This window comes from Capra hircus, chromosome 23 (genome assembly GCF_001704415.2).
Source record: "Capra hircus breed San Clemente chromosome 23, ASM170441v1, whole genome shotgun sequence".
In the NCBI taxonomy this organism is placed as follows: Eukaryota; Metazoa; Chordata; class Mammalia; order Artiodactyla; family Bovidae; genus Capra; species Capra hircus.
The window spans coordinates 16,371,694-16,386,687 of NC_030830.1; the positions used below are offsets into that span (position 1 = coordinate 16,371,694).

General features: G+C 47.6%; 1 protein-coding gene across 4 annotated transcripts in view; it reads left to right on the forward strand.

The window, feature by feature from the left end:
* Positions 1-14,994, forward strand: part of FARS2 (phenylalanyl-tRNA synthetase 2, mitochondrial) — a 305,587-nt gene that overhangs the window by 161,729 nt on the left and 128,864 nt on the right. For all 4 annotated transcript variants that reach the window (XM_018039067.1, XM_018039069.1, XM_018039068.1 and 1 more), the window contains one exon: positions 488-648. In XM_018039067.1, coding sequence (XP_017894556.1) covers positions 488-648 — 161 coding nt within the window. The remainder of the gene's footprint in view (positions 1-487; positions 649-14,994) is intronic.

Below are 14,994 nucleotides of genomic sequence, written 5' to 3' on the forward strand. Positions count from 1 at the left end.
TCAAATACACTAAACCTACCGCTCTTTCAGCTGCAGGTGCTGGGCTCAGATGGTTGGTTTTATCTAAAATTTTTATAATAAAATATAAAGGATTTAATAATTAAGGGAAAAGTCTAACTCACAGAGCAACATTAATATTCCACCTATCTTTATTATTTTTTATTTGCAAAGACAGTTCAGAAACATGTTTTAAACATATTTAAAAACGATTAACCTTATAGTCTTTGAACATCACATTTTATTATTATTATTATTTTTTTTTTTACATTACAACCCTTATTTGTCCCTATATTGAAGAGTGGTATCATAGTTCATACTCATGTTCAGATAGGCATTTTTTATAAGCTGGTGATAAACATTCGCTGTGTAAATGCACCTTGCCTCTGGTCGGCACCCGCTGAGGTCCTGTCCGGGTGTTAGGAGTGGGATGGACCTGTGGCCCCTTGTGCCCTTTAACCCTCTTTCTGGTCTCCCCTCCCCACTGCAGCCGGAGCTCAGGACCGGATCGGCTGGGCCTTCGGGCTGGGGCTGGAGCGGGTGGCCATGATCCTCTACGACATCCCCGACATCCGCCTCTTCTGGAGCGAGGATGAGCGCTTCCTAAAGCAGTTCCGAGTGCAGGACATCAACCAGAAGGTGACATTCCAGGTGAGTGATGGCGGGAGTCCCGTGAGCACGAGTGACAGGGTCACATGCCGCAAAGAGGATCAGTGAGTTTAAAGGTAATGTGGCCTTGCAAAGCGCTTTCAGTAGAGATTCATAAGCACACAGGAGATCCATGGACCTTCTAAAATTATATACTGATAAAAGGAGATTTATCAAGCCTGTTAGTCTAAGCAGGGAACCAACTTTGGGCTTCTTTAATGTCTGTTTTTCATGAAATATCCATCTTTATCACTGATGATACTTTCACAGTTCAGTTTTTTGGGTTTTTTTTTTATGCTAATCTAGACACATTGACTTTCTTATGATTAGTGTTTGAAATGTGCATTTTTTTCATCATTTTATTTTCAGTTTCTGTCTTTATATTAAAAGCATGTCTCTTGTAAACAGCTGGGTCTTTTTGTAAACCCGCATTTAATTGGGGTGTTGACTCTTTGTTACACTCAATATATTACATGGGATATTCTTGGGGTTAATTTTTACTATATCTTTCATTCTCATCCATTTTCCTTTTCTGTTCTTTTTCTTTATTTGGAAATTGAGATTTTGTGCGGGGGGTTGTTTGTATTATATTTTATTACTCTATTGCTGTTTAGTTTCTCAATTTTATATTATTTTTAAGTGGTTATTCTAGATTACAGTATGCATAATTAATTCATCACACTTTACCATGAGTAACCAGGGTATTAAAACTCCATGAAACATTTAATGTTACAATACTGTAATTCTGTTTACTCTTTCTTTCTCTTGTATTATTACTATCATATTTTATTTCTCTGTATATTATAATCCCACAATACATTGCTCTGTTTGCTTCAATTAGCCATTGTCCTTCAGAGGAAGTTAAGACTGCATCTTTCTTGATATTTGCCCATTCCTCGCTGCCCTTCATGGTTTTCCGTAACCATTTTCTGTAAGTCTGAAGGACTTCCTTTACCGTTTCCCGTGGTGCAGCGTGAGTTTTCCCGGCTTCTGTTTGGAAATGCCTGTTTCATCTTTATTTTACATTAGTGATATTTTCCATGGACATAGGCGTCCAGGTTGCCAATGATGGTGCATGCTTTATTTTTTCCTCTTAGTTCTTTAAAATGTGTCATTTCGTTGCCCCTGTCTTTTCACTTTGGGTTTTGGCGGGTTGACCTGTGTGTGACCTTCTGTCTGTTATCTTCCTCGGGGCTTCAGTGTGTTGAATTAGTGCTTTTCAACCCTTTTTGAAAAGCCTCACATCTCTTCCGACAATTCTTTCTTTCTTTGCTTTTCAGACTGTGACTACGTGTGTATCAGCGCATTTGGGTTTGTGCCACAGAACTCTGATGCCCAGGGTGTGCTTTTTATTACTGACTTTTTTTTCCCCACTGTGTGCTTTATCGTGGGTAGTTTTTCTCGTCTTTTCTTTGGGTTTCCTCATCTTCTCTATTGTGTCCACGTAACCACTAAGCCCCTCCAGCGAGTTTTCATTCCAGCTTTGCACTCATCATTTCTCCAGTTTCTACTTGCATCCTTGCGACTGATGAGATGCTCCATCCCTTCATCCACTTTGTACAGTTTCCCTTAAGCTCTCCGGGCTGCTCGTGACGGTGACGCTTAAGTCTTGGTCTGTTATTTCCAGGCTCTCAGTGCTCTGTGCTCCTGTTAGTCTCCTTTCTTCTTAGTTATGGGTCACCTTTTGCTGCTTCTTCACTCGTCTTAGTTGTTAAGTGTTGGCAACATGTATCCTCAGGAAGCCTTACCCTCTCCTTGGGCAGGCAGCAAAGGCAGCGAAGCCGGGTCGCTTCGTCATAACCAGGAGTCAAACTGGATTTTGCGTCTCCTTAAGTTTGTGTAAGAAACTTAACTTCTGGCGGAGGAGGGTGGGACAGTTAGGATTTGATAGCTGAGACAGTAGGTCTCTGTAAAATGCTTTGTGAATTATAGATCACAGAGAGCTACTTCCTAATGACTCCCTTATAATTAGTATCTATTGACTACATTGTGTCAGTTTCCCGTGGCTAATGTTACAAATTACCACAAAGCTAGCAGGTTCAACCCATATGTCTCTCTTATTTTAAAGCCCCGGAGGTCAGGAATTCACAGTCAGTCTGCTGGGCTCAGGCTCAGGCTCAGGGGCAGCGGGGCCGGGGCCCCCGGGGGCTCCAGGAGAGACCCTCGCCTCCTCCTGCCTGGGTCAGCTTCCGGGCTGACTGTGGTCCTTGACCCCTGACTGCATCGCACCGCGTCCCCCCTTTCCTTCCCGGCGTGGCCGCTCTGCCTTCCCTCTGCGCATTTGTCTCGTCTCACAAGGCCCCTTGAGATGGGCTTATCTCCACCCACTAAGACGTTTTCTCTGTCACATCCATGAAGTAGTCTCTGAGTGTCAGGTAATAGATCCATGGGCTCCTCGGATGAGGAAGTGGACATCTTTGGGGGCTGTTATTCAGCCCATCACATACACTTTGGTTTTTTTAAACAAAGCGTTCTTTGTTTGTTTGGCTGCGCCGGGCCTTGGTTGTGGCACGTGGGGTCTCCAGCTGTGGCGTGTGAACTCTAGCTCCCTGACCAGGGATTGAACCCGGGCCCCCCTCGCTCGGGAGCGCAGAGTATAGCCACTGGGCTACCAGGGAAGTTCTGCGTATACCTTTATCTGTTCCATTTCCATCACGGCAAATTGCTTGCTTCAGATAGGATAGAGGAGATTTTGTTGTTAGCTGTAAGTGATATGAAAGTGTGAGCAGTTTCTGACCATTTGTGTGGAGTGGTCGTGGGTCTATACATGAAGGAAACAGGGACTCCTCTGTCACTGACTGACGTGTCCGAGGAAGAACACGTAACATGATTGCGAACGATGGTGAGGCTGAGCCTGAAGGCACGACGCGTTGGCTGCCGCCAGCCATTCAGTGACGGTGAGACGGTGGGTCTCCTGTCGCCTATCGTCTCTGAGGTTGGTCGTAGTTAGACTCCTGGGAAGCCAGCGGTTGGGCGGTGGTCTCCCTGGGGTACCAGGCATCAGCTGCAAGCGCTGCTCTGGGAGGACGGGGAGTTTCTTACGGCCAAGGTTGGCCGTTTCCCCTTATTTTGTGTCTTCCCGCGGTCATGGTTCAGGGCCCCGTAGTCTGCGCATTAACTTATTTAGTGCCTTATAACACCTGTCATTTGTTGGGTGCTGGGTACAAGTCATGGGACCAGATTGCCTGTATCATAGCTTTCATTCTTCACAGTCTGATGGGAGTGAAGTCTATTAACCCATTGTATAGACAGTGAAACTTGAGCCTTGGAGCCAACAAGGAACTCAGCCCCAAGAACTCTGCTAGCAAGTCACAGAGCTAGCATTTTCACTAAAGCCAACTCCAGGGAGCTCCCAACATTGAATTGGTAAAATCTTGTTTCGTAGCCGAAGCACCGCTCTGGAGTCAATGAGATGAAATGGACAGTTTCTGACTTCAAGCTGTTTTCAATCTAGAGAAGGAGACAGATTTATCAAGTGCTGGCCTCCCCCATGTCTCAGTGATAAAGAATCCACCTGTAGTGCAGAAGACACGGGTTCCACCCCTGGGTTGGAGAGATCCCCTGGAGAAGGAAATGGCAACTCATTCCAGTATTCTTGCCGGGGAAATCCCATGGACAGAGGAGACTGGCGGGCTACCATCCATGGGGTCGCAAAAGAATCGGACATGACTGAGCGACTGAACAACAAAATTATAAATAACATGAAGTGCAGTGCAGGGCTGCACACAGCTGAATGTAGAGTCTTGTTAATACTGACCAGTGTATGTGGGGATCAAAATTTTCATCTTTTTTTAATCCTATTTTGCTAGTTAATTCTCGGAATCCATCCACGTCTCTCCAGAATTGTATCAGGACTTGAGCCTGCGATTACTTGCTAATCTCCGGGACTTGGAATAGTTCCTAGATCCGGTTTCCGAGTCATTACCATAAATGTTGTCTAGTAGAGACTCAGTGCAGGATTATTCGGTGTTTCCTCATTCTCTTCCCAGGTAAATCCAGCTGCGAGAATCCCATCAGCTTCATTGTGTTGCGGTGAAATTAGTGGACCTCATTTTCCTTCCCACTGTTTCCCTGTGCAATTTTTTCCATCTTGCCAAAAAAAAAAAAAAGCACGTAAATATTTTTCTTCTGCAGGAAGGAGGATGTTTATCCTAGAAGAAAGTCATAGAAAATCAGAGGCACTGGGGGAGATGACCAGCCACAGGACCGTTTGTCTATGCCCTGTAGGCACTGTTGACGGTCAGGCATGGGGAGATGCAGGGAGCAGGAAGATGGACCCATTTGCCGTGGGAACCGTCCTGGTGCATTTATGTAAAGCCTTCATCCCAGTGAACATCTCGTCCCTGTTCACTGGTACTCCTATTGTGCCGACCTCCACAGCCACTGGACGAAGCGGCCACGGTCACCCCGTGACTCCTGGCCCTTCCTTCCCATAGTTTCCATCTCCACCTTGCTTTGCCCGCCTTGCGATGTGAGGATGTTTCACGGACCCTCAGTCTGTTGAGTCCTGTTGGATTGTGACCCCGTGTCTGTCCCGGGGCCTCTGTTGTCAGAGGCTTGTAGATTTATGACTGCTTTTTATCTTTGTGAAAGCAAAGCAAAGAGCAGCCACCACACATTTCTTCCTTATTTAACACGCTTTTAAAACAGTAAGAGAGGTCCTCAGATCTTCTGGTATAGATTGGACAGTTATGTTGTGTGACCTCTATATGTACACACGTTCAGCATCCTTGTTACAACTTTCTGGCCTTTAACCCAGTGAAGATGTGCAACAGCTTCCTGTTTGTCGACACCACTGGGTACGTGCATGCTCAGTCGCGACCGACTCTTTGTGACCCCATGGACTGCAGCCCGCCAGGCTCCTCTGTCCTTGGGATTTTCCAGGGAAGAATACCGGAGTGGGCTGTCATTTCCTCCTCCAGGGGCTATCTTCCTGACTCAGGGATCAAACTTGCCTCTTTTGAATCTCTTGCATTGCAGGCAGATTCTTTACCACTCAAACCACTGGGGAATCCAAATTAAGAGGGGGTCTCAGTCTTACCTTAAGCATGGATTGTAGCCCGTCAAGGCAAGAATATTGGAGTGGGTTGCCATTTGCTTCTCTGGGGCATCTTCCTGACCCAGGGCTCGAGCCTGGGTCTCCTGCACTATAGTCAGACTCTCTGCCATCTGAGCCCCATGGAAAGCATAATGCCCCCCTTGCCTGGACCTGGCTGTGCCTGTTTTCCCACGTCAGTGGCATGGGAGGCGTGGACAGGATATGTTATAGGATGAGATTTTCTCTGTTTGAAACAGTGTAGAAATCCGGGTCCCCTGTGCATGTGCACCTGAGTTAACTTACAGTAACCAAAGGGAAAAGGCTGGACTGCTGACCTCAAAGGGCTCAGCCTGGGATGAGCCTCTGGGAACGATCATCGGAATACCAGAGCCAGTTCAGGTGGAAAGTTCAAGGTTTTTATTAATGTTCTCGGGACCGAATAAAACTGAAGTAATTTACCTTGCTAAGTTATTAGTCGTGAAAGGTAAGCGTATTGTTGTGTGTGTCTAATTTGCCTCGTCCTGAATGAAAGGAGAAACAAAACTCCTCACAGTTTCAGTTAGCGGTAAGCTGAACCGAGTAACTGAATAAGTCCGTTATTCAGAGGATGAGGGAAGCATCTGGGTTCATCTGTAACTTAAAGTCAGCCTGTATTTAGACTGAGAAATGAGAGTTACTTTGTGATTCCATTATCACACAGCTTTTCTTTTTTTTTTTCCAACTGTGCACTTTGGTTGGCGTTTTGTATGTATAATCTTGTGATCTTGAAAATGAAGAATGGTTAACGTAAGCATTCATTTATATCGTGGATAGCTTAATTATTCCTTCTATCACTTGGCTGAGTAATGAATCAAATGTTTTCTTTCCATTTGAGGAAAGAATTTATTTTCTCAAGGGCCTCCCTGTGAGATTTATAAATTACAATCAAGAAGCTGTAATTCATGACCAAGGATAGTGGATTATAAATAAATGACCCTTGTAGAGCCCGTTCGGCAGAGTGTGAACTCCTGTTTACTCAGTGGATGAAGACCAAACAGCTATGGTATATTTATCTGTATTCATTTTTAAAATTATGAAATCTTGTAAACATACAAACATTTGGTTTTCTGATTTGACTTTTTAATAACATAGAACTGTGTACCCTCCACCCAGCAAATATGCTGGGATTTACCACAGATCCTTGTAAAGAAGAAAAGCATTCGAAATGCATTTGACACACCCATACCTCCCTGATGGAACCCTCTTCCTGCTTTCTTCCCCAGAGGTGACCTCTGACGTTGGTTTGATGTTTGCCATCCTCAGGTTATTATTGCAGTTTGCATATATCAAAAAAAAAAAAAAAACCACTGTAGGATTGCTTCAAAACGACACCGGACAGCCACAGTAGCTAAAAAATAGGAATTCACTTTGCTGTGAATTTCACCTGGAAGTAATACAACACTGTAAATCAACTATTCTTTTATATAAAATTTAAAAATTAAATTTTAAATAAAGAAGTAGAAATTCAGGGAGATTTAATGAGGAATTTGATGAGCATATTCTACAATGTGTATTGCAATGCAGAGAATCCAAAACAGCCAAATAACTAAGCTGAAGGACTTGCTTCTCTGATGTCAGGTCTTTTGTACAGTAATTGTAAGCGTGTGGACCCAAGGCAAGGCAAACACAGAGGCCTGTGAAAGGCAGTCTGGGAGCCCAGAAACACTGCTTTGTATTATTTCTGGCCTCCTGACACGCTCTGCACTATAGAACCTGCAGGAGGAGGCGACATCTGTGCAAACCAAGCACGGATAATTGAGAATCCATATGGGAAAAAATGAAACTCGACCCCAGACTCCTAATTATTCAAAAACAAATTGCAGGGGTTTGCAGATCTAAGTGGAAAAGGCAATTTATCTGCTACTGACTTTGAAAAAGTCACTTTGCCGTGAATGATCCTTTGATTCTTATTGGAGTAGATTGAATTGGGGAGATTGAACCAAATGAACTGTGGTGATGTAAAATTAAAGCCTAATTAAATGTCTGATCTTGAAAGTTTGTGAATAAGTATTTATTCAAAGTGGTTGCTATAGGTTTTTTTGTAAAGCCTTTAAAAAAAAATCAAATTAGGGATATTTCCTTCTATTTCTAGTCTGCTAAGAGTTTTTCTTACAAATGACTCAAAATTTACAAATGCTTTAGTATATTTTGAGGGCTTCCCTGGGGGCTCAGATGGTAAAGGACCCGCCTGCCAATGCAGGAGACCTGGGTTCAATCCCATGGTTGGGAGGATCTCCTGGAGAAGGGAATGGTAACCCACTCCAGTATTCTTGCCTGGAAAATCCCATGAATGGAGGAGCCTGACAGGCTGCAGTCCAAGGGATCGCGAAAGAGTCAGACATGACTGAGCGAATAAACAACAACCCCCTATCCCACAGCCCTTGGAACCCACTTCATTTCCTCTCTCTTTGAACTGATCACTGTAGGGAGTTCATCTGTGTGCGTCTTTTTGTGACGTGTTTTGCTTATTCCTTCATCTGTGGTTGGACACTTGAGTTGCCCCCGACCCTTTGACTGTTGTGAAACAATTCCACTATAAACGTAGGGATATAGTTATCTCTTCAAGACCCCACTTGAAATTCTCTTGGGAACTCTTTTCCCCAGATGTGGGTTGCTGGATCATAGAGTAATTCTCTTTTTAGGTCTTTTGATGAACCGTCATACTGCTTCCCACCACGGCTGCACCATGTTACACTCCCACCAACAGCACAGTTCCAATTTCCCTTCTTTGCCAAAAATTATTATCTTCTGTCTCTTTTAATATAGTAGCCATCCGAGTAGGCGTGAAGTTATATCTCATTGTGTTTTGATGCATTTCCCTATTGATCTGTGATGTTCAGAATCTTTCCACGTACCTGTTGACCATTTCCTTTGCCTTGGGCCAGCCTCCCAAGGGCTGCTGGTCACTCAGTCCCTGCTCTGGTGACGGAAGTGCTGCTGGCCATTCTTAAGGTCCAGCCACAGTCTGCTATGGGTGACTGTGATGGTTCAGTTCAGTTCATTCGCTCAGTCGTGTCCGATTCTTTGCGACCCCATGAATCCCAGCACGCCAGGCCTCCCTGTCCATCACCAGCTCCCGGAGTTCATTCAAACTCACGTCCATCGAGTCCAAGATGCCATCCAGCCATCTCATCCTCTGTCATCCCCTTCTCCTCCTGCCCCCAATCCCTCCCAGCATCAGAGTCTTTTCCAATGAGTCAACTCTTCACCTGAGGTGGCCAAAGTACTGGAGTTTCAGCTTTAGCATCATTCCTTCCAAAGAACACCTAGGACCGATCTCCTTTAGGATGGACTGGTTGGATCTCCTTGCAGTCCAAGGGGCTCTTAAGAGTCTTCTCCGACACCACAGTTCAAAAGCATCAATTCTTTGGCGCTCAGGTTTCTTCACAGTCCAACTCTCACATCCATACATGACCACTGGAAAAACCATAGCCTTGACTAGATGGACCTTTGTTGGCAAAGTAATGTCTCTGCTTTTCAATATGCTATCTAGGTTGGGTCATAACTTTCCTTCCAAGGAGTAAGCGTCTTTTAATTTCATGGCTGCAGTCACCATCTGCAGTGATTTTGGAGCCTCAAAAAATAAAGTCTGAAACTGTTTCCCCATCTATTTGCCATGAAGTGATGGGACCAGATGCCATGATCTTAGTTTTCTGAATGTTGAGCTTTAAGCCATCTTTTTCACTCTCCTCTTTCACTTTCATCAAGAAGCTTTTTAGTTCCTTTTCACTTTCTGCCATAAAAGTGGTATCATCTGCATATCTGAGGTTATTGATATTTCTCCCAGAAATCTTGATTCCAGCTTGTGCTTCTTCCAGCCCAGCGTTTCTCATGATGTACTCTGCATAGAAGTTAAATAAGCAGGGTGACAATATACAGCCTTGACATACTCCTTTTCCTATTTGGAACCAGTCTGTTGTTCCATGTCCAGTTCTAACTGTTGCTTCCTGACCTGCATACAGGTTTCTCAAGAGGCAGGTCAGGTGGTCTGGTATTCCCATCTCTTTCAGAATTTTCCACAGTTTCTTGTGATCCACACAGTCAAAGGCTTTGGCGTAGTCAATAAAGCAGAAATAGATGTTTTTCTGGAACTCTCTTGCTTTTTCCATGATCCAGCGTATGTTGTCCATTTGATCTCTGGTTCCTCTGCCTTTTCTAAAACCAGCTTGAACATCTGGAAGTTCACGGTTCACATATTGCTAAAGCCTGGCTTGGAGAATTTTGAGCATTACTTACTTAGCGTGTGAGATGAGTGCAATTGTGTGGTAGTTTGAGGATTCTTTGGCATTGCCTTTCTTTGGGATTGGAATGAAAACTGACCTTTTCCAGTCCTGTGGCCATTGCTGAGTTTTCTAAATTGGTGGCATATTGAGTGTAGCACTTTCACAGCATCATCTTTGGGGGTTTGGAATAGCTCAACTGGAATTCCATCATCTCCACTAACTTTGTTCATAGTGATGCTTTCTAAGGCCCACTTGACTTCACATTCCAGGATGTCTGGCTCTAGGTGAGTGATCACACCATCGTGATTATCTTGGTCATGAAGATCTTTTTTGTACAGTTCTTCTGTGTATTCTTGCCATGTCTTCTTCATATCTTCTTCTTCTGTTAGGTCCACACCATGTCTGTGCTTTATTGAGCCCATCTTTGCATGAAATGTTCCCTTGGTATCTCTAATTTTCTTGAAGAGATGTCTAGTCTTTCCCATTCTGTTGTTTTCCTCTATTTCTTTGCATTGACCGCTGAGGAAGGCTTTCTTATCTCTCCTTGCTAATCTTTGGAACTCTGCATTCAGATGCTTATATCTTTCCTTTTCTCCTTTGCTTTTCACTTCTCTTCTTTTCACAGCTATCTGTAAGTGATGGCTAACTGTGATGGTTAGATTTCCGTATCTCCTCCGCCCACCTCTGTTCCTCCTGGCATTCCTTTGGACTTAATTTTGCCCGGGGTTGGGGTGGGAAGTGTCTGTTGTGGAAGAGATTATGACCGTTCCTGGGCCCTTGTCCCTCAGCGAAGTCCCGCCAGGTGGTTGAAATCCCTTGAAACCGAGTCTGGATTCTGAGGTCCAGAGGAGCCACGAGAAGATGGTAGCACGGCTTTGCGGAAGGCGGTCCCAGCCCCTGTCTTTGCAGAGTCTTTCCTCTTGAAATGACTTCTTGGTCGCGGAGCCTCGGGGGCAAGTTCCCCCACACCCTGCTGATTGGCCTCAGATGGGAGGGTGGCGGTTCTCCTGGGCGCCTGCCCTGCCCCGTCCCCGGGCACGCGGGGCCCTCGTCTTGGGCGGCGATTCTCTCCCCGGGCCGGCTCCGTCCGCGTGGCCGCCCCTCCTGCTCTCCCCGCGTGAGGGCGGCGCTTCTCCCCCGGCGCCTGGCCCGCCCCGTCCGCCGGGCGCGCGGGGCCCTCTCAGGGCCGCGGCCGTGGAGGCGCCGCGCGGGGCACTGAGCGGCCGCGCTGGGTCGGCCGCCCCTCGGCCTGCCTGCGCTGTCCCCGGCCGTCGGCCGCGCTGTCGCCGCCTCCCTGCGGTCTCTTCCTCCGTGTCTCCTCTCGCGTGCGCCTCTTTCCACACGCGGGTCCCGCCGAGGTCGGCCGTCCGCGAAGCAAGGAGGAAGCGGCCCCCGGCGGGCTGCCTGCCCCTGCTGCGGGCTGAGACCGCGGTTCCAGCGCGGGAACGCGGGCGGGCCTGTATCAGCGCTCCGTCCAGAGGCCCCCTGCGCCTCGGCGCCGCGCGCTGTGCCTGCCGCCGGGGTGCAGGGTCGGCCCCGTCCTGGGGCAGCGCGGGGCGTGAACAGGCGAGGGGCTCCGAGGAAGGCGGGCCCCGGCCTCTGGCCAGGGCGGCGCCTGGAGGCACGACCCCGCCGTCGTCTGCGGCCCTGCCCCGTGTGTGCGGTGCGCGGGGGGCGCTCTGAGACCGAGGGGCACGCGGACGAGGGCAGGCTGAGTTTTCTCTGGAAGGCAGCTAACAGTATATAAACCATCGTCGTCATAGTTCCACCCGTTCAGAAGCATGGAGGAGGGCTGGGAGCCAGGTGGCCAGGGCTCCACTCCAGCCCTCCCTCGGGCTGGGGAAGAAATGGGGGGAAGTGGGAAGTGGGAGGGGCAGCAGTGGAGAGACTAGAAGGTCAGGTTTGGGCTCGACGCGTTTTAGGAGACAGAACAGAAGGGCCTTGGGGTGACCACATGGGGTGCCTGTGTGGTTTGTCATCTGAATTGAGATTCACGCCCCTTGAGAGTGAGGGGATCTGTTCACTGTGCTTCCAGCTACACAAGCAGACTCCTGCTGACCTGGGCACACGGGTTTTTCACACACTTTAGGTAAAGATACGCGAGAAAGAGTGATCCCCAGATGTCTGGCCTTTAGAGCTCAGTGGATGAAACACAGGAGAGAAAAACCAGACCTGCAGAATTTACCTGAGTGGAAACATTTGAACCCAGGATTCACTGACGTCCCCTTTCAAGCTCTGCTTTTTTGTTGGCGCTGTCTTTCCCATCATTTTGTTTGTTTTAATTGGCACAGACAGGTCCTCGGGGATGGTAGCAGATATGGCTGTATCCAGGTGACCGCTCAGGCTGAGGCAGGAAGGAGGAGAAGGTGGGAGCCAGGTGTTCACTGGGGAGGGTGAATTGGGGCTGAGTTCTCAGAGGGTGGATGGTCCAGAGCGAGTCCAGTGCTGGTGTAGGGGAATTGCTGGAAAGAAGACAGCCTGCAAACGCCAACAAGTAAGACTCAGAGGAAGCTTCCTCCCGACCAGAGGACCACACTAACAAGGAGGTGGGCTGAAGAGGGACCACAGGGCCAGATAGCTGTCCTTCTTCAGTGTCTGCTCAGCTGGGCACTGCTGACGTCACTTTGAAGATGCTTCAGGCTCTTGGACCTTGCTTGAGAACAGTTTCATGTAAACACAGGTCATCACCGAAAGCTAGTGTTACATCATTACAAAAATGGGGAAGGGGCAGGAAATCACGGTTGTTGGAAGGTTTTGGAGATCTCTTCTGGAACATTTCTGTATCTTAAGGAGAAAAAAAAAATTTTTTTCTGACCAAGACTGAAAAATGGGAGGAAAAAAAACTCAAATATTCTAGTAAATGCTATCCACATTTGAATATTTGGAAGATCTTCCTAGAGTGTTTATCTTGTTGAAAGTGTGAGGACATGAGAAGAGAAGTGATCCTGAAGGTTGGCTTGCGCCGTTTGATTAAATCTTCGACAATCCTGAATGTTACGGTGTGCCCTCTGCCCCCAGGGGAGTGTTAACAGCCCTCACGTCTCCTTTTTTCACTCCTGTGGACTTCAGTTTGCATCTTTAGCATCGTATTACCATAGCTTCTTCATCTTCTAGAGGTAATTCAGTTGCCCTCTTTCCCAGATACTGTGGGTTTATTATTTTATAGGATTTTTCCTTTTCACCCAGTTTTCCAATTATCACCTTGTTAGCTGCACACCTGCTTCACAGAAAATTGCACTGTGCCATTTAACCTTTAGAAAGAAAAAAAAGAATGGAAAAACACACCTCATTACTCGGTTGGTTCAGCCTCAAAGAAAGCCACGTCTCTGGGTGTGGAGCTTCAGCGAGACTGCAGAAGAGACACCTGAGTACTTAAGAGAGTCTAGAACGGGAGCGAGAAAGGTGACCGACAGGCTCCTGGCATCAGGCCCTGCCACTGTGCATACCCAGCTCCACACCAGAGAGTGCGCCAGCTTGTACCTTTCTTTCTGAAAGTGTCGCCTCTGTTACCATGCCACTCTGAAACCATTCTCATTTATCCTTTCCGCTGGTGGTTCACTTTATTTCCTAGTATAGGGGAAGCAAACAGATTCACTGGCTGTTTCATTTTCAGATTTCTCACGAAGATGTAACTTCACACTTAAATAGTTATTCATTTATTGTGCTTACGTTCATGCACTGCATCTGTTAAAGGCAAATATACACCCATTAGTGTGTAAATGGAACTCGGGCACCCAGCAGATGAGGTGGAGCCTCGAACGTGATTTCTTGACTAATTAGTTGATTGTGATCAGAGGAGGGGCCGAAGGAACGGGTGGACCCCTCCGTGGTGGGCCTGCAGCCATCGAGACACAGGCCAGTTTTCTTTTGGTCTGAATTCATTCATGCCTCGATCGCGACATATGGGCGTGATACCTGTATTTCAAAAATGACTTACGTGCTTGTGTGTGCTCGGTCCTTCAGTCGTATCTGACTCTTTGTGACCACATGGACTGTAGCCCACCAGGCTCCTCTGTCCATGGGATTCTCCAGGCAAGAATTACAGGAGTGGGTTGCCATGCCCTCCTCCAGGGGATCTTCCTGACCCAGGGGTCAAACCCATGTCTCCTGCATTGGCAGGTGGGTTCTTTACCACTGAGCCACCTAGGAATCACAATATATAGGCTTGCTGCTGCTAAGTCACTTCAGTCGTGTCCGACTCTGTGTGACCCCATAGATGGCAGCCCACCAGGCTCCCCCGTCCCTGAGATTCTCCAGGCAAGGGCACTGGAGTGGGTTGCCATTTCCTTCTCCAATGGATGAAAGTGAAAAGTGAAAGTGAAGTCGCTCAGTCATGTCCAACTCTTAGCGACCCCATGGAATGCAGCCCACCAGGCTCCCCCGTCCCTGGGATTCTCCAGGCAAGAGTACTGGAGTGGGGTGCCGTCACCTTCTCCGATATATAGGCTTACCTAGCTATTAAATAATAGTAGATAATTTAATGGAAAAGATTGCCCGATCCTATAGAGAAGGAGGGCTCATGAGGTGCATTGAGAACCACGGCCCGTCACAGCACAGACGATGGTTGGGAAGCTCTGGGGAAGCTGGCTGGTGGCCCTGGCTCCGGGGGCTCTAAGCCAGGGCCTCCCACTTCCCCCTGTCTCAGGCCTAACCTGCTGTCCCCACCCACACCAGTCCTTTTTGCTCTGGGAAGCCCAGCCTCCCCCTGTATTCTCACCATCACCCCCGTTCCCGACCCTCTCATTTCTGCACTTTGCATGGCCAGGCCCGATCCCGCATGAACCCCAGACTCGCCTCTTTGCTGATTGAAAACGGTTCCATGTTGAGCATGCCTGGGTGGCCTGGGTGGCCCTCCTCACCCGCTCAGGCTCTCGCCGGGATCCTGGGTCGTCCCACAGCCTACCCCCACCACTCCAGCCTAATACAAATAGCCCCGCTTTATCCCCGGAAAAGGCTGAGGCCATCTAGCACGAGTCCCCCCAATCCCCGCCCTCATTGCCATCTCTGAGTCTTCTCAGCATTAGGGGACCGTGTTGTCATGAGTATCGA